Raw genomic sequence first — 22,282 nt, 5'->3', positions numbered from 1 at the left:
TTTCTCATACTTTATTTTTTTTCTCTCATTAATATTTTATTAAGTTTTATCAATAGAAAAGTTCAGAAAAATACAAAAACAGAAAAATACAAAATTACAAAATACAAAAATACAAACATTAAACACAAAAAAGAAGAAGAAAAAACACCTATAAAAGAAAACAAAACTCCCTCTTTTTTAATTTCTCATCTTTAGTTAGCTTATTTTCCTGACTTCCTCACGCCTCCCTTTTTTGTATCCCTTTTAAGAATTGGTTCAGCAAATTCATATCCTATTAGTTTATCTATTATCAATCCCATCTTACATTTTACCTTGTTGCTAGAACCCCTTCAATTCATTTCAATGTCATCAGCATTCAAAAATTTTACAATATTTCTGTACAATATCTCTCTTTCTCATACTTTAAATATAAAACCTTCTTCAATATACAATATCCCAGGAATGGGAGGGAGCATACTTCCGGCTGTGGTGTATGCTGGGATTCCATTGACAGGAGCAGTCTGCCTGATGCGCTGCAGCCTGTATTGCCTCTGTGGGGGAATGGGTTAGCCAAACCCAGCTTTGAATGAATGAATGAATGAATATTTGCGTCAGCCATTGGCCGTAGCAATAAAACAACAATACGATATGCAAAGAATATAAATAAAAAGTCAATTATATAAACTTTACATTTCAGGGTATTGAATCAATAGTCAGATAGTGGATCTTATTCTGACTGCCCCAGCCAAAAGCCTTGCAGCCTTTGCTGTCAACTGCTCATCTTGATCTGCCAAGAGAAAGGACCCTCTGGCAGTGGTTGGGCGACCCGGGATGGACAATAAGAGAGGGGTGATAATCTTATTCCTCAAGTCTTTATAAAGAGTGCAAGCCAGAAGGGCATGCGCCACCGATTCGGGGCTGCCATCTTCACAGAGACATGAGCGTTTTTCATGTGGAATCTGTTGGAATCGTCCCTCAAGTACAGCCGAGGGCAATACGTTCAATCTTGTGAGAGTAAAAGCTCATCTATATTTTAGAATTGCTAGGTTATGCAGCTAGGGTGCCAGAGAGTCAAAATTGGAAGGTGGAAAATAGTCATACCATGGGCAAAATGTCCTTATTGTGGCCAAGTTGTTCTGACGCTCAATATCTTTTAAAGGTAAAGGTACCCCTGACCATTAGGTCCAGTCGCGGACGACTCTAGGGTTGTGTGCTCATCTTGCTCTATAGGCTCAGGGAGCTGGCGTTTGTCCACAGACAGCTTCCAGGTCATGTGGCCAGCAGGACTAAGCCGCTTCTGGCGAACCAGAGCAGCGCACGGAAACACCGTTTACCTTCCCGCTGGAGCGGTACCTATTTATCTACATGCACTTTGACGTGCTTTCGAACTGCTAGGTTGGCAGGAGCAGGGACCGAGCAACAGGAGCTCACCCCGTCGCGGGGATTCGAATCACCGACCTTCTGATCAGCAAGCCCTAGGCTCTGTGGTTTAGACCACAGCGCCACCCGCGTCCCTTCAGTATCATTTAGGCGCTGACAAATTAGACAGTTTGCTTTACTAAAACCCAAAGTGACTAGCTGTTGTGGTGATAAACCACAAGAGTGAAGTTTTGGATAGACAATTTTAGCCCAGGCTAGCCAAACCCAGCTTGACCTGATCTAGTAGGGTCCTTCACCACTTCAACTCTTTCTCCCACCAACAGGAAACATCCGTAAAGTGGAATCTGGAATACCTCTGGCAATTCCTCCTTTCCTTTTTAATGATTTAGACTGCGAGTTATAATAGCTTAATCAAGCCTCTGTGTCGAAGCACAATCTATCTTTGAATAGCAGATGTTGCTGGTGGTGGTGGAGGGGAAAAACAAGGGAAGTCTGTTTCCTTCCTGTCTTTCTTGTGGGATTCCCGGAAGCAGCTGGCGGGCTGCTCTGTGAAACAGGAAAACTGGTCTGCATGGCTTCTCCGTTTGGTGGGACCCGGTGCAGTTCTTGTACACTTAAATCCTCGTTTAAGCACCGATTTGCTTGTTAAAGCTAGATGGAACCTCCATGGCTGTGTTCAGTCTACCTCCAAATGCCAGCTGCTTGCAAATCTAAAAAAAGTTAAGATTCTAGGCCTCATGCTCCTGAGTAAAAAGGATGAGAGAGAAAAGAGGCTTTTCTACCTTTTCCGTAATGCTAGGAGCTGGGGGAGCCCACACAATGGAGCTGAATGTGGACGGATTCAAGACAGTCGAAAGAAAGTGTTTCTTGACATGGGAGCACAGTGAAACTATGGAACTGGGTACCGCGGAAGGCAGTGAGGGCCAGCAACTTGGGTGACTTTAAAAAAGCATCAGAGGATAAAAGGGGGTTGGAGGATGGATGGCGGCTAACAGATTGAGGTTGAATCCTGACAAGACAGAAGTACTGTTTTGGGGGCACAGGAGGCGGACAGGTGTGGAGGACTCCCTGGTCCTGAATGGGGTGATTGTGCCCCTGAAGGACCAGGTGCGAAGCCTGGGAGTCATTTTGGACTCACTGCTGTCCATGGAGGCGCAGGTCAATTCTGTGTCCAGGGCAGCTGTTTACCAGCTCCATCTGGTACACAGGCTGAGACCCTCCCTGCCCGCAGACTGTCTCACCAGAGTGACGCATGCTCTGGTTATCTCCCGCTTGGACTACTGCAATGCGCTCTGCGTGGGGCCACCGTTGAAGGTGACCCGGAAACTACAACTAATCCAAAATGTGGCAGCTAGACTGGTGACTGGGAGCGGCCGCCAAGACCACATAACACTGGTCCTGAAAGACCTGCATTGGCTCCCAGTACATTTCTGAGCTCAATTCAAAGTGTTGGTGCTGACCTTTAAAGCCCTAAATGGCCTTGGACCAGTATACCTGAAGGAGCGTCTCCACCCCCATCGTTCTGCCCGGACGCTGAGGTCCAGCTCTGAGGGACTTCTGATGGTTCCCTCCCTGCGAGAAGCCAAGTTACAGGGAACCAGGCAGAGGGCCTTCTCAGTAGTGGCACCCGCCCTGTGGAACGCCCTCCCACCAGATGTCAAAGAGAAGAAATACCAGACTTTTAGGCGACATCTGAAGGCAGCCCTGTTTAGGGAAGCTTTTAATGTATTTTAATACAGCATTACTGCATTTTAATATTTGGTTGGAAGCTGCTCAGAGTAGTTGGGGAAGCTCAGCCAGATAGGCAGGGTATAAATAAATTATTATTATTATTATTATTATTATTATTATTATTATTATTATTATTATTATTTATAGCTACCACTATACGGGCTTGAAGAGCTTGAAGAGCTACAGGGCTGTTTTGGGTGTTCTTATGAAACCTCCAGGTTCAGATGCAGTCTATCCAGATCAGGCATCCCCAAACCCGGCCCTCCAGATGTTTTGAGACTACAGTTCCCATCATCCCTGACCACTGGTCCTGTTAGCTAGGAATGGTGGGACTTGTAGTCCCAAAACATCTGGAGGGCCGAGTTTGCCTATGCCTGATCTAGGTTGTCAGGGGTAGTTGATTACCTCCCAATGTGAGCTAAGCCTGGCAGGACAGCTTACTCTATGGTTTTAACCCCTTCAGGCAGGTCTCTCACGGTCTTCTCATGAGCATCTCTGCCCAAAGGAAACAAGTCAGTCAGTGGAGCCAGGATGATGGGCTCCACAGTCCTTGCCGGCATTCAAGCTGAGCCTACTCTCACCTGCCCCGTATTAAAAAATTGCGATTGCACTTCTTAAAGCAAATCGTGGCTATTATTCCAAATTCACACTTTTCTTAATTTCCTGATGGGGTTCTCCAAGGAGGAGGGATGGGGGACCTGGAGAGAAAAAAGGAGAATGTTGCTGCTGCTGTTTATTACCGGTCCTTCACCCCAAGGTGCCAGGGAAATAGCCCGGGTCCTAAAAAAACCACAGACCTGACACTCAAGGCAGTAGAAACATGAGATGATTGGACCCCACTGAACTCGAAGCATGGGAACCCCCAACCAAAAAATTATAATTTGGCAAAATATTTGGACTTTATGCTATGTATTTGTACAATTTGGAATATTTAATGTGATTTGATTGGTTTATTAAAATGGAAAACTTAATAAAAATTATTTTTTTTAAAAAAATAATAAAACCCTAGACCTCTCTGATCTCAAATAATGCGAAAGGTAGGCAAAGCGATGCACAGAAACGCCTTATATTGCGGGAAACGGCTTGCAAAAAATGTGTGTGCGAGACAGAATTCTGTGCATTGGGATAAATGCATGCCAAAAAATGCTAGAGAATTTCCATGAGGACTTTCCTTTAAAAAAAAATAATGCAAGCGGCTGTTTAAATCTGAGGAGCTGAAGAAGGACCAATGAGAAAGCTATTGAAATAAAAACAGGACGTTTCTTAATTTTCCTATGCTAGACGGCATGACTGGGCCAGGTGGGTCTGGAGGGGGCTCACGGTTTTGGCTGCCCCTTCTTCTTCTGCCCCGCCATGGCTGCCTGTCTTAAGGAAATGGGAACACTCTGTGCATTGGAAAAGAAACCTTTATTTGTTCGGTTTTCAGTCTGCGCAATCCCTGAGTCGAAATCCCCGAGATCTTGAGCAAAACTCTTCTCAAGGGACGAAAGAGAGAGCAACCCGGTTTTTTTTGCTGCAAGCTAGTCCCCCTCTGGGGCAGCTGTCCAGGGTGCTGATCTTGCAGCGAGGGACGGACTCTTGCCTGCAACTCACCAAGGCCGCAATACATTTAAAGCTCTGTGCCTGCCGCTTTAAACAGCCGTAGCTCCCTCCCCCCGAGGCACCCTGGGAACTGTAGTTTGCTAAGGGTGATAAGCGTTGTTAGGAGACCTCCCAACCCCCCAGGAGAGCTACGATTCCCAGAGCGGTTTAGCAAACGGTCCCTTTTCCTAGGGAACGCTTTCCCATCAACTGGCGCTTGAGCTGTATGGTTCCCATCAACCTTGTCAGAGACCATCATGATCAACAGCCAGAGGTGGTGATACAGACGTCGAAAGGATCTGTGACTTCAGAGGAGAAGCAAAAATAAAAAAAGTAGTGGCAAGGTCTCTCCCCCTCCCCTCCCCCCGCACCAAACATAACAAAGTAAACATCCGCAAACAGCATTTAAAGAATATAAAACACAACATTTCTTCTCACTGATGATGGACCAGGAAGGTTTGGGATAGAGCTCCGGTGTACGCAGCCAGAGGTGGTTTTGCGGTTTACTGCCCATCACTCTCCCCTCTGGATTTTTCGAAACTCGGTTTTCATCTCCAAGTTTCTAGTCCTTACTGGCTGCAGAGATGAGCTGCGGAACACACAGGCTTCTGAAGACATCGGAAGGGAGGCTGGGAGGGGCTGGGTTTCTGATAGGGCCACCCCACAAACAAGTTCTGTGGGTGCTACCGGCCTGCCAAAGAGATCACAAGAAGCACCCCTCGCCTTGTTTTCTCACGACAGGGTGAACCCATTTACTCTTCTCCAGCTGGCCTGATCCAACAGGGCTCGTCTCATGCCCTGATGGAACCTCCAGGCCCAGAAGCAGTCTACCTGGACCCCTAGCTTCTTACAGGAATTTGAGCACTGTGAGAGTGGATGAGTCCTGTTATGTACTGAAGTTCTCACCCTGGGCCAGCAGGGGGATATTGTAGATAGTTATGCAAATGAAGGATCGAAAGTGACATTCAGTGATTGGATAGTTTTAGAAAGTTGTTACAGTAACGTGGTACTGGAGCTCTATATAAGCAGGCTGACTGAGCCCTTCAGTTCAGTTCTGTCCTGGCCTGTGAATAAACAAGAGCTGTTTGAAGAATCGCTGTGTCGTCTAATATGTTTACCCACAACTTAACAAGTCCCCTCTCGCTTGATCCAGCAGGGCTCTCTGCTTATGCAGCCCCCAGGTCCAGAGGCAGTCTATCTGAATCCCTAGGTCCGTGAAGGATTTGGCGGATGTTAAATTTCGTGTCTCCCCCTCCCCACCCCGCATGTGTGTTCCTTTCCACCTTTTTTCTCCTCCTCCTCCTCCTCGGTGGGTCTCACAACTTCCCCTCGTCGATGAGACGGTTCATCCCCTCGCAGATCTTCTTCAGCCGTGGCTGGTAGGGGTCCCCAGGGCTGTACAGCTTGGCCAGGAGTTCTGTGTCGGCAAAGTGGTCAAAGACGTGCCGGATGCGCCCGTGAGACTTGGGCGTCAGGTGCTTCTCGACCAGCCGGAGCAGCAGGTCCCTGCAATCTCTCAACAGCTCGGCCAGGACGGCCTTCTCGAAGGTGAACTCCACCTCGTGGAAGCTGATGGCCGTCATGGCTCCTTGGTGGAGCTTCCTCTTGAACTCCTCCGCCAGGCCCAGCTCCTCGGGGCTGAAGCGGTTGTTGCGGTACAGGACGGAGATCTTGACCGCCACCTTGATGAGGTTCTTGATGACCTTCTGGGACTCGGTCCGGTTCTGCGTGTACTCCTTGGAGATCCGGTAGAGCTCGTCCAGGATCTCACTGCTGGTGTCGTCAATGAACATATTGGCCATGGACTTGCTGGCCATTCGGCTGAGAATCTTCTTCTCGGCCTGCATGGCCAAGTTGCGGGAGCTGAACGCCTCCATCGTGGCTGCCTGGAAAAGGCAACGGAGAGGTTTTATAAGGCAGGCTAGACTCGCCCCAGCATAACCCTCCTCTCCCCAGGCCACTGTTAAGGATAATTACTTAATTTCCCGAATTGGGAATATTTACTTACGTTAAATTACTGTGTACTTTTAACATGGGGTTTCCCCTCTCTCATGTGATATGCTGACTGTGAGTCACATGAGAATGTCATTCCGTTTCTGTTGTGACTATTATTCCACTAACTGTCATTTTTAACTGGCTTCTGTTTGTGTGAGAGAGGGAGAATGGCTGCTGACAGAGACTTCTCAGGACAGTGTTGTGTCTATATGATCTGTCTGAACATTCTCTGTTTTGAACCAGAATTCAGAGGTGAGGAATATAAGAGTTATGTGTGGGATAACCAGCCAGATATAACCAACATGCTTAAGTCTTAATTAATGCATGAAGGGGTTAAAACCATAAAGCTGTCCTGCCAGGCTTAGCACACCTTGGGAGGGGCTTAGGTAATCAAGACTTTGTTCCCCTCCTATCTACCTGAGAAGCTCAGTGAGCGGGTTGCTCCAAGCTCAGACCGCATGGCTCTTACAAGCCATTCTTGTGTTCCTATACCAATAATTTAAGAACTTTCACCACTGTAATGAAGCCACGTTTTACTGCCTGTGCATTGTTTTCTGAACGCTGTATGGAAAAAACACATGAATACGACCTTTAGAGAGTTTGTAAGTAAATCATTTTTAACTTACCAAACATGTCGCCTTTTTCTATGCTAGGGGAAGAGGGGACTGTTCTGGAGCTCATTCATGAGAGCATATTTTAAAAGCCTAACAACCTATATTTCCACACTTATTTTGTGATTTTGCATCTCTGGAAGGGTTCTCTTACCAAAGAGTACTTGCCCCAAACCTGGATCTTGGCTTCCATGGAATTCTCCTTTAATTTAACTCCCCCCCCCCTTGCCACCAACAAAATCAAGGGTTGGGCATGCAGCCCCTGGGGTAATTTCATGGGGGTGGGGATAGCACTGAGGGAGAGGAGCAAAGCAGGAAAAGTGGGTGGTGGGTGACAGAAAGAGAGAGGGAGAGACAGACAGATAGACAGACAGAAGTCTATAACACTGTCTACCAGTGGCTCTGGCCTTGCCCATTGTCAGCATGCAGCCCCAGACAGATACTCATTTTTGCTGCAGCAGCAAAAAACCCCAATGCAATTCTAGGCTGCATTGACAGAAGTCTAGTGTCCAGATCAAGGGGAGTAATAATACAGTGGTACCTCCGGTTGCAAACAGGATCCGTTCCCGAGGCCCGTTTGGAACATGAAAAGAACACAACCTGCAGCGGCGCATCTGCGCACACGTGGGTTGCAATTTACTGCTTCTGCGCATGCGCGTGACATCATTTTGCGCGTCTGCGCATGCGCGAGTGGCAAAACCCGGAAGTAACCCTTTCCAGTACTTCTGGGTAGCTGCGGGATGTAACCTGAAAGAACGTCACGTGAAGCGGATGTAACATGAGGTATGACTGTACTGTTGTATTCTGCCTTGGTCAGATTCCATGTGGAATTATGCGTCCAGTTCTGGGTACCAAAGTTTGAGAAGGATATTGAGGAGCTGGAAAGCGTACAGAAGAGGGCAGCCAAGATGATCAAGGGTCTGGAAACCAGGCCTGATGAGGAACAGTTGAGGAAGCTGGGTAGATATGATAGCCACCTTCACCTGGAGTACTGTGTCCAGTTCTGGGCACCACAATTCAAGAAGGACACTGACAAACTGGAATGTGTCCAGAGGAGGGCAACCAAAGTGGTCAAAGGCCTGGAAACGATGCCTTATGAGGAACGGCTAAGGGAGCTGGGCATGTTTAGCCTGGAGAAGAGGAGGTTAAGGGGTGATATGATAGCCATGTTCAAATATATAAAAGGATGTTGCATAGAGGAGGGAGAAAGGTTGTTTTCTGCTGCTCCAGAGAAGCGGACACGGAGCAATGGATCCAAACTACAAGAAAGAAGATTCCACCTAAACATTAGGAAGAACTTCCTGACAGTAAGAGCTGTTCGACCGTGGAATTTGCTGCCAAGGAGTGTGGTGGAGTCTCCTACTTTGGAGGTCTTTAAGCAGAGGCTTGACAACCATATGTCAGGAGTGCTCTGATGGTGTTTCCTGCTTGGCAGGGGGTTGGACTCGATGGCCCTTGTGGTCTCTTCCAACTCTATGATTCTATGATTCTATGAAATATCTGAAGGGCTGTCACAGGGGAGACAGAGCAAGCTTGTATTCTGCTCTTCTGGAAGGTAGGACCCAAATCAACGGCTTCAAGGTACAAGAAACAAGATTCCAATGAAGCACCAGGAAGAACTTTCTGAGAGTAAGAGTGGTGGACTCCCCTTCCTCGGAGGTTTGTAAGCAGAGGTTAGATGGATACTTTTTAGCTGAGATTCCTGCATTTCAGGGGGTTGGTCTAGATGACTCTTGAGTTCCCACCCTACAATTCTATGATTCTATTAATGTGGCCCTTGACAGAAATATATATATTATATATGTATACAGTCATACCTCGGGTTACAGCCACTTCAGGTTGCTTTTTTTGGGTTACGCACCCACCAAAACCCGGAAGTACAACAACAACAACAACAACAACAACAACAACAACAACAACAACAACAATAATTTATTTATACCCTGCCCATCTGGCTAGGCCTCCCCAGCCACTCTGGGCGGCTTCCAACAAAACACCAAAATACAATAACCGATTAAACATTCAAAGCTTCCCTAAACAGGGCTGCCTTTAAATGTCTTCTAAAAGTTTGGTAGTTATTTTTCTCTTTGACGTCTGGTGGGAGGGCATTCCACAGGGCGGGTGCCACTACTGAGAAGGCCCTCTGCCTGGTTCCCTGTAACTTGGCTTCTCACAGGGAGGGAACTGCCAGAAGGCCCTCGGAACTGGACCTTAGTGTCTTCTCAAGTTACTTCTGGGTTTTGGGCGGTCGCGCATGTGCAGAAGCACTAAATCGCGCTTTGCGCATGTGCAGAAGCGCCGAATCACAACCCACGTGTGTGCAGACGCGCTGCTGCAGGTTGAAAATGTGCACCCCGCATGGATCACGTGTGCAACCCGAGCGCGCACTGTATATTCCGCACTCCTGCAATAAAGGAAGGGTGTATGTGTACGTTTCTGCGGGAGGGGTGCGTGCGGAGAGAAAATATATTTTCATCCATCTATGGGACACTGGAAGCAGCCAACATCTGCGGAACTGACCGCAGGAAGGTATCTTTGCATGCTCAGATAAGGAACAAGGCGGTTGATGCTGGGCATGAGTGACGGACCCAAAATGCCGGCTGAATTCGGAAGAAGAAGCTAAATCTGAGAGTCTCGGAGCGATGTGGCAAGCCAAGGCATTTCTGCATTCTGCACATGACGTGCCTGTGGTTTTTGCTCACTGTGAGGAAGTGGGCCTCAGATAAATCCTGCTTTAAGATGCCGCTGCTTTGGCAGAAAGACGGACGAACGCGGCTACCCCTCTGGGAACCGAACCTACCTTAACTCTTTTTTTAAAAAAATAATTGCAATGATTTAATCTCTGCTTGGTCTCTCTGTACCTCCTCAGTAGGGTGAGACGTTCGGGGATGCCCGACGAGGAACGTGGGGTCGTGGCAGTCTTCGTACACCAACACCGTGACGGAACAGGCCTCTCCTTCCACTCCTGTGAACCAGTGCACCGCCAAATCTCCAAATGCGGCTTGCAGCGCAAAGCTGATTTTTTCTGTAGCCTCTTCTTTTTAAAACCAGCGTGCGAGGGGGATCTGCCAGGCACCGTTGCAGCCCTGCCTTCTCACGATGCCTCAGAATATATTTTTAAAAGTCAGCGTTTCCTTCCCTTCTCTTCTCCTCGCCACCCCCACAGATGCGCTGGGGTTTCCTGTTTTTATCCTTCTGTCAAAAGCCAACAAGCCCAGCTCTTTCCTGAAGTCTGTTTCAGAGTTTCAAGGTGGTGGTTGAGCGGCACACAATAGAGCCCTCCTGACCTTTCGCTCTGCCCCTCTGCCCAACTACCGTATTCTTCGCCCTGTAAGACGCACCAGACCACAAGACGCACCTAGTTTTTGAAGGAGGAAAACAAGAAAAAAAATATTCTGAATCTCAGAAGCCAGAACAACAAGAGGGATTGCTGCGCAGTGAAAGCAGCAATCCCTCTTGCTGCTCTGGCTTCTGGGATAGCTGCGCAGCCTGCATTCGCTCCATAAGACACACACATATTTCCCCTTACTTTTTAGGAGGGAAAAAGTGAGTCTTATAGAGCAAAAAATACGGTACTTTCTTTTTTGGGGATGAACATCTTGAGCGAGAGAATCATCATCCCCGGGAAAAGGCGGAGTCGAGGTCCCCGTTTGCAACGGAAACTTTTTGGCGGCTGGCATGAGGAGAGCCTCCAGTCTTTAGTAGCGGGGAAATGTAGTCCCTTACAATCTGCTCATGCCACACCTTGCAATGCTTCTTGGATCCTTGAAGGGGGGGCTGCACTGCTCAGTGGTTAGAGCACCTGATTTGCATGCAGAAGCTCAGTCCCCAGCGATATCTCGAACCAGTGGTTGGACTTCGTAGAATCGTAGAGCACCCAGGACAGATTGCCGTCCAACCTCGACTTAAGGCAGTTTCCGACACTGCTGTTTAAATCAGCCCCTTATATCAGGACAATGAAGACTGGAACCTTATTTTATTTTTGAAGGAGAGCTGCAGAACTCAATGGTTAAAGTACAGTGGTACCTCTACTTACGTTCACCTCCGGTTACGTATCCTTCGGGATACGTACGCGGCAAACCCGGAAGTATTTTTCCGGGTTTCGCCGCATGCACAGAAGCGGTCCCTGCGGTTGCAGAAACCTTGGGATCTGACTGGAGCTCAGTACAGTGGTGCTCCGCAAGACGAATGCCTCGCAAGACGGAAAACCCGCTAGACGAAAGGGTTTTCAGTTTTTGAGCTGCTTTGCAAGATGATTTTCCCTATGGGCTTGCTTTGCAAGACGAAAACGTCTTGCAAGTGTTCCGATTTTCCCCCGCTTTCCCCCCTTTTTCTAAGCCGCTAAGCCGCTAATAGCCTTTTAGCCGCTAATCCGCTAAGCCTTTAATAGCCGCTAATAGCCTTTTAGCCGCTAATCCGCTAAGCCTTTAATAGCCGCTAAGCCTTTAATAGCTGCTAAGCCTTTAATAGCCGCTAAACCGCTAATAGCGCTAATCCGCTAAGCCGCTAATAGGGTTGCTTCGCAAGACGAAAAAACCGCTAGACGAAGAGGCTCATAGAACGGATTAATTTCGTCTTGCGAGGCACCACTGTAATGGATCCCGTCCGCAACTGGAGGTACCACCGTACCTGCTTGTCTGACTTGGCACAAGGCAAATTCCTAAGTCAGCCGTTGACATGGACTGGGAACTTAGCATTACAGTGGTACCTCATGTTACATACGCTTCAGGTTACAAACGCTTCAGGTTACAGACTCTGCTAACCCAGAAATAGTGCTTCAGGTTAAGAACTTTGCTTCAGGATGAGAACAGAAATCATGCTCCGGCAGCGCAGCAGCAGCAGGAGGCCCCATTAGCTAAATTGGTGCTTCAGGTTAAGAACAGTTTCAGGTTAAGAACGGACCTCCGGAACGAATTAAGTACTTAACCCAAGGTACCACTGTATTTCAAAGGGAGTACAGTCATAACTTGGATCCCGAGCACCTTGGTACTCGGACGTTTTGGCTCCTGAACGCCGCAAACCCGGAAGTGAGTGTTCTGGTTTGCAAACGCTCTTTGGAACCTGAACGTCCGGTGTGACTTCCGTGGCTTCCGATTGGCTGCAGGAGCTTCCTGCAGCCAATTGGAAGCCGTGCCTTGGTTTTGGAAGTCAAACGGACTTCTGGAACGGATTCTGTTCGACTTCCAAGGTACCACTGTTGTGGAGTACATGATTCACACGCAGAAGCTTCTGGGTTCAATCCCTGGAATTGTCTCCTGTCTGAAAACCTGGACAGCCGCTGCCAGTCAGTGCAGACAACACTGGGTGAGATGAACCAATGGTCTAATGCAGCAGAAAGCAACTTCTTTCCCCCCTGCTTAAACCTCTCCCTTCTCCAGTCCTCATAGTTCATTCAGAACCATGAGGACTGGAATCTTATTCATTTTAAAGGGAAGGATACTAGCTCAGGTGTGCAGCCTGTGAGTCATTCGGGACTCACAGCTGTCCATGGAGGTGCAGGTTAATTCTGTGTCCAGGGTGGCTGTCTATCAGCTCCACCTGGTACGCAGGATGAGACCCTTCCTGCCTGCAGAGTGTCTCGCCAGAGTGGTGCATGCTCTGGTTATCTCCCGCTTGGACTACTGCAATGCGCTCTACGTGGGGCTACCTTTGAAGGTGTCCCGGAAACTGCAATTAATCCAGAATGTGGCAGGTAGACTGGTGACTGGGAGCAGCCACTGAGACCGCATAACACCGGTCCTGAGAGATCTGCATTGGCTCCCAGTACATTTCTGAGCACAATTCAAAGTGTTGGTGCTGCCTACTTCACAATAACAACTGCAGATGAGGCAATTGTGTCCACATCTGCAGGTCCTTCTGGATTGATTTGGGAGTGTAGATCAGAAGAGGAAGTTGAAAGGCACTCCTGGCTTGCCAGCAGCACATGTGAAATGGATCTAGGGGTTTTAGCAGACCACAAGCTTAACACGAGTCAACAGTGTGATGTGTGCATAGGAGGGCGACCAAGAATCTGGAGACCAAGTCTTATGGGAGTGGCCGCCCGGACCACACAACACTGGTCCTGAGAGATCTGCATTGGCTCCCAGTACGTTTCCGAGCACAGTTCAAAGTGTTGGTGCTGATCTTTAAAGTGCTAAATGGCCTCAGTCCTGTATACCTGAAGGAGAGTCTCCACCCCCATCGTTCTGCCCGAACACTGAGGTCCAGCTCCAAGGGGCTTCTGGCGGTTCCCTCGCTGCGAGAAGCCAAGTTACAGGGAACCAGACAGAGGGCCTTCTCGGTGGTGGCTCCCGCCCTGTGGAACGCCCTCCCAGCAGATGTCAAAGAGAAAAACAACTACCTGACATTCAGAAGACATCGTAAGGCAGCCCTGTTCAGGGAAGTTTTTAATATTTAATGCTGTACTGTTTTTAACACTTGATTGGGAGCTGCCCAGAGTGGCTGGGGAAACTCAGCCAGATGGGTGGGGTATAAATTATTATTATTATTATTATTATTATTATTATTATTATTATTATTGCTCTGCTTTGCAGGCAGCCAGTGCCAATAGGCATATCCAGGTAAGAGACCCCTGTCTAAAACCCTGGAGACCACCTGTCAGTAAGTGTGGGGAACGCACAGCTTGATGAACCCCACCGGCCTGACTCTGACAAAGGCATCACGCTCTCTTCTTCCTGTGTTCCAGATCCTTGTGTGGTTTGTAAAGGGGGAAAAAAAACGAGTAACAAAAAAGATTCTTGCAGCTACATCCTTGCCTCTTGCATATCCTGTCCCCTTTTAACGATTCCTCTGTTCCAGGAGGGAGGATGCTAATTAGCTGGCTGACGAGCCAAGGTTTAGCCTTGCCACTTAATGGCTTCCTGGCTCCGTGTAATAATGAATGAGTGTGTCTTAATTGCAGGGGACTGAAATAGACGTCCTTGATGGTGTGTGGACCCAGGCGCAAGCCCTCAGAAGGCATATCTGGGCGGAGAACCATTTCCTCTAGGTGTGCCACCTCCCCCTACTATATCCTGGCAGAGTCTGGGTAGCTGAGCAGCAGGCAGAAATCCAACAGGTGCAGCCCTCCTACGTTCCTCTCGTTCTATGAGGGCTGGGTCACTTAGCTAGAGTCACAGCAAGGCGACATAAAACGAGGGTCGCCATTCCCGGCTGTCTCCTCAACGCCGTACTCAGGTTAGTGGCAACAGGAGCAGAAGCAGGCAAAACTGTGAGGCGAAACTGTTTTTCCACACTTCCGCCATCTCAACGAAAAGGAGAAAAGCAGAACTTGAAAGGCGTCGATGGGGAAATGCGAGCGAAGCTTTTGAAATTGGGAACAGCACGGGGAGAGAAGGGTGTGGGGAGGGACTTTCCTGTCTCACAAGTGTGGAATTTAGGGTTTTTTGCCGAGCGAATTTGATTGGCGGGAGGCCCTAAATGGCGACTTGTGGTTGACCTGTGGAACTTCCTTCCATATGACGGGGTGGCGGCTGCTAGGTTCAAAGAAAGGGTTGCACAGATTCTTGGAGAGGCTTCATCTGTCTAGAGGAACCTCCATATACAGGGATAAGCTACCTTTTTGAACATTTGATAGCGGGGACAAATAGTGGCAGGGAGCTTTCTCAGGGAGACACCTGGCTGTGTCAGGAACCTGGGTGCAAAGCAAGATAGAACTATTTGGGTCTGATACGGCAAAGCGGTTCTTATAGGGCTGAGGCAAGCTGTCCTCACGCTGGAAAACTGTGGCCTGCTCCCTTTGCCAAAGGTCCTAATAATGGGGAAAAGGCTGATCTTTGCCTCACCCATGCATCACCTTTGTGCAGCTGCATTTTCAAGTCTTGAGGACTAGCACCTTGCTGTACACTTTCCAAAGAAAGTAAGGCACTCAACCATGCACCCAGAACACTGTCCGGACACTGAGGTCTAGCTCCAAGGGCCTTCTGGCGGTTCCCTCCCTGCGAGAAGCCAAGTTACAGGGAACCAGGCAGAGGGCCTTCTTGGTAGTGGCGCCCTCCCTGTGGAACGCCCTCCCACCAGATGTCAAAGAGAACAACAACTACCAGACTTTTAGAAGACATCTGAAGGTAGCCCTGTCTAGGGAAGCTTTTAATGTTTGATGTATCACAGTATTTTAATATTTTTTTGGAAGCCGCCCAGAGTGGCTGGGGAAGCCCAGCCAGATGGCCGGGGTATAAATAAATTATTATTATTATTATTATTATTATTATTATTACTATTATTATTAATTTCTACATTCTGCCCACACGTGGTCTCATCTTAAAGGACGATAACCATTCAGACTAGCTTCCCAGCAGTGCTAAGTTTCAACATTGCAGGGGCTTGGACTAGCGAACCCTTGGCGTCCCAACCCTACGATTCTGTCGCGCTTTTCATGGGCCTTTGGCGCATTAATTCCCATGTGCCCAGCCTCAAATGCCTGAGGTCTATTTCCTCTGCGTGGGGTCCCGATGCACTCTGCCCATGCCCCGGGGCGCTGCGGTTCTCTCGGAAGACTTAGCCTGCCCTAAGCAAAAGCCCTGACTTAGAAGCTTAGCTTCTGGGGCCGAAGTTTTCCCTGATCTTAACCTGCGGACACACTTCTCGGTTTTTCGTTCTCTCGCCGCCCCGGTGACTCAACCCCGCCGACTTGTTGCGGCTCGCCCGGGAGGAGCACGAATGCTCAGCGTTTGTTGAAAACAGAAAAGAGACCGGCGGGCGTCTCCTTGCCCAAACAGACCTGCCTTCTCTGCCCCTTGCTCTGAAGCACCTCTGTTATTGAGCCCTCCCGGCAAAGCACGCCGCACTCACCGTGGGACCACGATGCTCTGCAAGTCATGCGAGCGGCCCTCCACCAGTCCTCGAGGAGCGAAAGGAGAAGCAGCCCGGACCCAGCAGGCAGGAGCGAGACTCTCGGGTGGCCTCGGGGAGACTTCCTCGAGCGACAGGCCCGCCCTGTGTCAGCTGACGGATCTCGGCTTCATTCTTCACAGGCGGAAAGCACAGCTGCCTGTTGAAAGGTGCCCAGGGAGCAGAGCGACTGGCCGGCCGCCTCGACCGTCTGCATATTTTGTGACCTGCTCTGTTAGCATCTGTAGCCTGGAGGCTTCCCCACCCACTCCTGCTGGGAGGTTCAGCTCCAGACTTGACCAGACAAGGCCTAACCTGCCTACCTGAGCATGTGTGCGTGTGTGTTTCTCTGCGTCGCTGGCGCCCACGGGGATGCCGGTGCAGGGCCTTGGCGGCAGCGGCGTCTGATTGGGCAGAGCATTTGGTTCATAGGCTTCCCCAGCCACTCTGGGCAGCTTCCAACAAAATATTAAAATACCATAATCCATCAAACACTAAAAGCTTCCCTAGACATGGCTGGCTTCAAATGCCTTCTAAAAGTCTGGTAGTTGTTGTTCTCTTTGACATCTGGTGGGAGGGCGTTCCACAGGGCGGGTGCCATCACCAAGAAGGCCCTCTGCCTGGTTCCCTCCTAACTTGTAAATTTACTGTATTTTTCCATGTATAATACTATATCCCCCCCCACATTTTTTTAGGTTTAAAATTGGGGCTTCGTCTTATACACGGAATGTTGCAATTAAATATATAAATAAATTTATTTCTTCATTTCGGGCTCAAAAAATAAGGGTCGTCTTATACATGGGGGCATCTTATACACAGAAAAATACGGTACAGTGGTACCTCGGGTTAAGTACTTCGTTCCAGAGGTCCATTCTTGACCTGAAACTGTTCTTAACCTGAAGCACCACTTTAGCTAATGGGGCCTCCTCCTGCCGCCGCGCCGCCGGAGCACGATTTCTGTTCTCATCCTGAAGCAAAGTTCTTAACCCGAGGTACTATTTCTGGGTTAGCGGAGTCTGTAACCTGAAGCTTCTGTAACCTGAGGTACCACTGTATTTCATCACGTAGCGCAGCGGTTCTCAATCTGTGGGTCCCCAGGTGTTATTGGACTACAACTCCCATCATCCCTGACCACTGGTCATGCTGGCTAGGAATGATGGGAGTTGTAGTCCAACAACATCAGGGGACCCACAGTAGCGGGGAAAAAGGAGACAATAAAATTGTGGGTTGGAAAGTAGCTAAAAACAAACACTCGAAAGCGTTTGCACCGATAAACCGAAAGCAAGCAAAACTCACACATCAACAGGGTTGTGTTGCCTGAAGAAAAAATGCTTTTAGCGGGTGCTGAAAAGAGTACAGCGAAGGGGCCTGCCGGATGCGTCAATGGGCAGGGAGTTCCGAAGTACTTTTATATGGCGCCCCGCCATATTATTTCCCTGTTTTACAAGGTCTCGTAAGCGAAAGGGAAGAGGGGGAAAGGGAAGAGGATCTCTGCCCTCAGGGAGTTGACAATCTAAGCTGGACATTGGAATGCGGCAGAGGGGAGGGGACAGGAAGAGGTGAAGGCCGAACGTGGGCCAAGGGACAAGTCTCTGCCCGCAAGGCGCTTACACAATCTCAGTTCGACTGTAAGAAACGGGTGGGAGAGAGAAAGGCGAGCAGTTCAAGGGCTGAGCATGAATGAATAATCTCTCTCTCTGAGAGTTTGGTTCCAGTTTGGGGTGCGTGACAAAAATGGGGTGCAGCCGAAGACCTCGTGGGAAAGGAGGGTTTGGAGGAGAAATTGTCTGGCCTGGGACTCTTACTCCCCTCCAGCCTCCTAGGAAGGGGTCAGCCCACCACTGGGGTGTTATTTTGGGAGCCTCATTTGAAGAAGGACGTTGAACATCCTTAGTGTAACCAGCGGAGGTTAACCAGGTTGGTGAAAATAATGCCCAATGACAGGAGGAGGCAGAAATCAGTTTCAGGCCCAGAAGCGCTATAGATTTATAGCACGATGATAGCCCTTTAAGCAGCCATGGCTTCCCCCAAAGCATTCTGGGAACTGTAGTTTGTTAAGGGCCCTATTTTATTTCTCAGGCCTACATTTCCCAGAGTTCCCTGGGAAGAGAGATTGGTTGTTGGAGCACTCTGGGAATTGTAGCTCTGTGAGGGAAATGTGTGTGTGTGTGTGTGGGGGGGGTCTACTAACAACTCTCAGCGGCGCTCTTAACAAACTACAATTCCCAGGATTCTTTGGGAATGACTGTGAATGTGGTGTGTACAGTGCAAACAGGGACCTCAGTTTGGAGTTAAGGCTGAAACTATTTCCACTTTCCAAACAAGGCAGAAATGCAACCAGCCTTTGAAATTTGCATTTTGAATTTTGTTAAGTAATGAGTTTTGCACTTTGAATTTTGCAACGCAGTTCTCCAGCGAGGTCTCCAGGAGTAAAGAGGGAATTTAAATCCTTAAGTATAAATGAGCCTCGCGTACAGAAATGCATTACTTTAGGGAAAATTGTGTTGGGTTCGGCCAAATCCCACATCCCAATGTGATTTGGGTCAGCTCAGGATTTGACCAGAGAGGGGTTGTGTTAGGCTGGCCCAGGGTCACATCAGGGCTGCTCCAAAGCGCTGGATCTGGCCCCAAATTGGATTGTGTGTGTGTGTGTGACCTCTAAGGTCCCCAGGTCCTCCTGGTGGGCTTAGCCACTTCAGAGGACCAGGTGCTGGATGAAATGGGTCTTCGGCCCCGATCCAGCAGGCAGGCTCTTCACTTGCAACGATTTCTCTGTTTCTTCATTTATTCATCACCTCTTAAACCACCATCTCAAGGCAGTTTGCATATACCATAATTAAAAACCAGAAAAACAACAACAGGAAATGCTTTTAAAGCACGACCGAAACCCTAACAAATGTGTCCCACCTCGTCTGGCTGGCGTGGGGTTTGATTCAGTAGCTGTTTCGCTTCACAGAAGCAGAAGCAGCGTGATTGATTGATTTAACGTTTTACTGATTCTCTCCGAAGCCGTCTTGTCCCCCCCCTTCCGGAAATCGAAAGTTTCCGTGATGGACGAGTGAAAGGAGGGAGGCTGATTATTTTTCTGAGCACCGAGAAATGCAGATAAATCTTTTTAAGGGGATGGAAACGCTTTCTCCCACGCTGTGCTGAAGAGGGGACCTGTTGAGCGGCGGCGGATGCTCGCCCCCAAATCACAGGGGCAATTTCACCCCCTTTCTCCTTCTGGCTGATCTTTGCTGATTGGGCAGATAGCTTTGGGGTTTCTAAATAAGACTCCTTCTAATGCTTGACACGCAAATGCGTGGTGGTGGTTGCAACTGCGTAGAGGAAGCACCCAGCAAAACCGCAAGAAGCCGAGAGGAAGCCACGAGGCAGGGTGAGGGGCAGATAAGGGGAAGTTTTGCTGAGCGGAGACTTCATAAAGCGGTGGGGGTTGTGTTTGTTTAATCAGTCCATCGGAACTGCAGAAAATGCAAAATATACAAGGGGGGGGGTGTGCCTCAGCAGAGGAGAAAGCCAGAGTTTCAGGGCAGGATAAGCGGAAGCAAGGGGACGCGGGTGGCGCTGTGGGTTAAACCACAGAGCCTAGGACTTGCAGATCAGAAGGTCGGCGGTTGGAATCCCAGCGACGGGGTGAGCTCCCATTGCTCGGTCTCTGCTCCTGCCAACCTAGCAGTTCGAAGGCACTTAAAAGTGCAAGCAGATAAATAGGTACCGCTCCGGCGGGAAGGTAAACGGTGTTTCTGTGCGCTGCTCTGATTCACCAGAAGTGGCTTAGTCCTGCTGGCCACATGACCCGGAAACTGAACGCCGGCTCCCTCGGCCAGTAAAGCGAGATGAGCGCCGCAACCCCAGAGTTGGCCACGACTGGGCCTAATGGTCAGGGGTCCCTTTACCTTTACCTTTAAGCGGCAGCAAATAGAAAGATACAAAGCAATAGCCTCGTTCAACCACCTGGGGAAAAAACATGACCGAAAGAGTCAGGTTGAAACCCACCTAGCCTGTCCGGCAGCAACAAAGGCACCTCGAAGGCAATATTGAAACTCTCAAAAGTTTCACTGGAATGCAGTTTGCCTTCACGGTCCGCCTGAAATTCCTTTCACAGCTGTGGCGTTAAGTCAGCTGCCGCAGTCACATCAAAGAGTCCTGTGGCGCCCTGGAGGCTGGCGCAATTTATTATGGTGCAAGTGCTTGAAACCATTTCATCAGAGGTAGGAAGAAGGATCCTGAACTGATGGCTAGATACACAGTGGTACCTCGGGTTACATACGCTTCAGGTTACAGACTCCACTAACCCAGAAATAGTACCTCATGTTAAGAACTTTGCTTCAGGATGAGAACAGAAACTGTGCTCTGGCGGCGCGGCAGCAGCGGGAGGCCCCATTAGCTAAAGTGGTGCTTCAGGTTAAGAACAGTTTCAGGTTAAGAACGGACCTCCAGAACGAATTAAGTACGTAACCCGAGGTGCCACTGTATATCTTTTATCAAATAATTTTTCAAATTGGTTTTACACAATTTTATAGATTTTAACTTTAACAGTTTCAAACGTTAAAGCAAAAGGTTCTTTAAAACCTTCTGACTTCCTCTCTCTCCCTCCACAGGTTCCAGATTTAAGATTAAATTTTCTGCCTCTTTTACCATTATCCATCTGTTGTATATCCATAGTTACCGTAGTGAATTCCACATTACAAGGGTCATTGCATCCCTGCCAATGATTTTAACTGTTTACAGTGGTCTTTTAAAGAAATTAAGAATTTACTCCTGCTTTTTAAAAATACTCGATCTTCCTGGTTTCGGATCTTCCCCGTCAGTTTCGCCATCTCTGCGTATTCCATCAGTTTGGTCTGCCATTCTTCTTTTGTTGGTACCTCTCCTTCCTTCCATCTCTGGGCTGGTAGCATTCTCGCTGCCGTCATTGCGTTCATAAAAAGTCTTTTATCCATGACAGGAAGGATTCGAAACCTGCGGGACCAGAGATTCGCAGAAGATTGGAAGAAATATACGAACTATTTGAAGAGCAACTGTAATCAACAAATTACACTAGCAGGACTACAAAAAGTTTTGTAGCGAGGAATATATGAAATATTGCAAAGAAGAGAGACATTAATTATGATATTTAAATGTTAATAAATAAATAAAATGCAAAAAAGCAATGTTGTTTTTTTTAAATAAAAAAAATCTGAATTTTTATTTATACCCCGCCCTCTCCGGTTCAAAAACCGGGCTCCGGGTGACTAACAACAAATTTAAAACACTTAATTGTAAAAGCAGCATAAAATACAGTATAAAAACATGAATAACAATAAAATTCAAAGTTCAGAAATCAATTTAGGGGAAATCCATCTAATAAGCATTAGATAATCCCCAGGGCTAGCTGGCTGAATTAGTCCTACTTGGGTCAGCGAGGAGGCCAGGGGAGAATTAGCTGTGGGGTCTCAGAGCGGGTGACCTTCAGAAAAGGGGAGGGGGAGGGAAGAGAAGGGAAATAAAAGCTCAAGCTGAATTCAAATTAAAGGCCAGGCAGAATTGCTCTGTCTTACAGGCCCAACGGAAGGAGGTTAAATCCTGAAGGGCCCTAGTCTCATGGGACAGAGCATTCCACCAGGTTGGAGCCATCACTGAGAAGGCCCTGGCCCTGGTGGAGGATAATCTGACTTCCTTAGGGCCTGGGACCTCTAAACTATGGTTATTCATGGACCTTAAGGTCCTCTGAGAGGCAGACCAGGAGAGGCGGTCCCATAAATACGAGGTCCCTAAGACACAAAGGGCTTTAAAGGTCAAGACCAGCACCTTGAACCTGACCCTATACTCCACCGGGAGCCAGTGCAGCTGGAAAAGCACTGAATGAATATGCTCCCATGGCAGGGACCCCATGAGGAGCCTCGCTGCAGCATTCTGCACCCGCTGGAGTTTGTGGGACAGTTTCAAGGGCAGCCCCACATAGATCGAATTACAGTAGTACAGTAGATGTGCAGATCCTGAGGCTCTCCTTATTCAGACTCAGAGAACGGAGGGTTGCTGGGCATAAATGGAGGAGAGATAGCAGAGGAAGAAGGGAGATGTGCAAAGGAACAGTCAAGGGCAACTGAGCAAAGGTGAGACATTGGCAGCTGCAGGTGTCAGAAAAGATGAGCACCTGAGACCATCTTTGCTTTGGATCCCGGATGCTCATC

The 22,282-nt window shown here is 48.5% G+C and overlaps 1 protein-coding gene across 3 annotated transcripts; it reads right to left on the bottom strand.

Annotated features, from left to right (window-relative positions):
• Positions 1 to 4,478: 4,478 nt before the first annotated feature.
• On the bottom strand, positions 4,479 to 16,471 carry TNFAIP8L2 (TNF alpha induced protein 8 like 2). Of its 3 annotated transcripts, none has more exons than XM_083477416.1 (2): positions 16,068 to 16,471; positions 4,479 to 6,557 (listed from the first exon to the last, which is right to left on the bottom strand). In XM_083477416.1, the coding sequence occupies exon 2, from the start codon at positions 6,546 to 6,548 to the stop codon at positions 5,988 to 5,990; it is 561 nt and encodes a 186-aa protein (XP_083333542.1). In that variant the 5' UTR covers positions 6,549 to 6,557; positions 16,068 to 16,471; the 3' UTR covers positions 4,479 to 5,987. The 3 variants fall into 3 exon arrangements, with proteins under 3 accessions (XP_083333542.1, XP_083333543.1, XP_083333544.1); XM_083477417.1 differs by lacking the exon at positions 16,068 to 16,471 and adding an exon at positions 10,139 to 10,273; XM_083477418.1 differs by lacking the exon at positions 16,068 to 16,471 and adding an exon at positions 6,680 to 6,763.
• Between the last annotated feature and the right edge of the window lie 5,811 nt (positions 16,472 to 22,282).

Source organism: Podarcis liolepis (assembly GCF_965112155.1).
Source record: "Podarcis liolepis genome assembly, chromosome: 15".
NCBI lineage: Eukaryota > Metazoa > Chordata > Lepidosauria > Squamata > Lacertidae > Podarcis > Podarcis liolepis.
The sequence above is the reverse complement of the archived record's forward strand: the minus strand, read 5'-3'. Positions and strand labels throughout refer to the sequence as shown.

Bases quoted from the DNA above. Each gene is read 5' to 3' on its own strand.
- TNFAIP8L2 (XM_083477416.1), bottom strand. From the start codon at position 6,548: ATGGAGGCGTTCAGCTCCCGCAACTTGGCCATGCAGGCCGAGAAGAAG.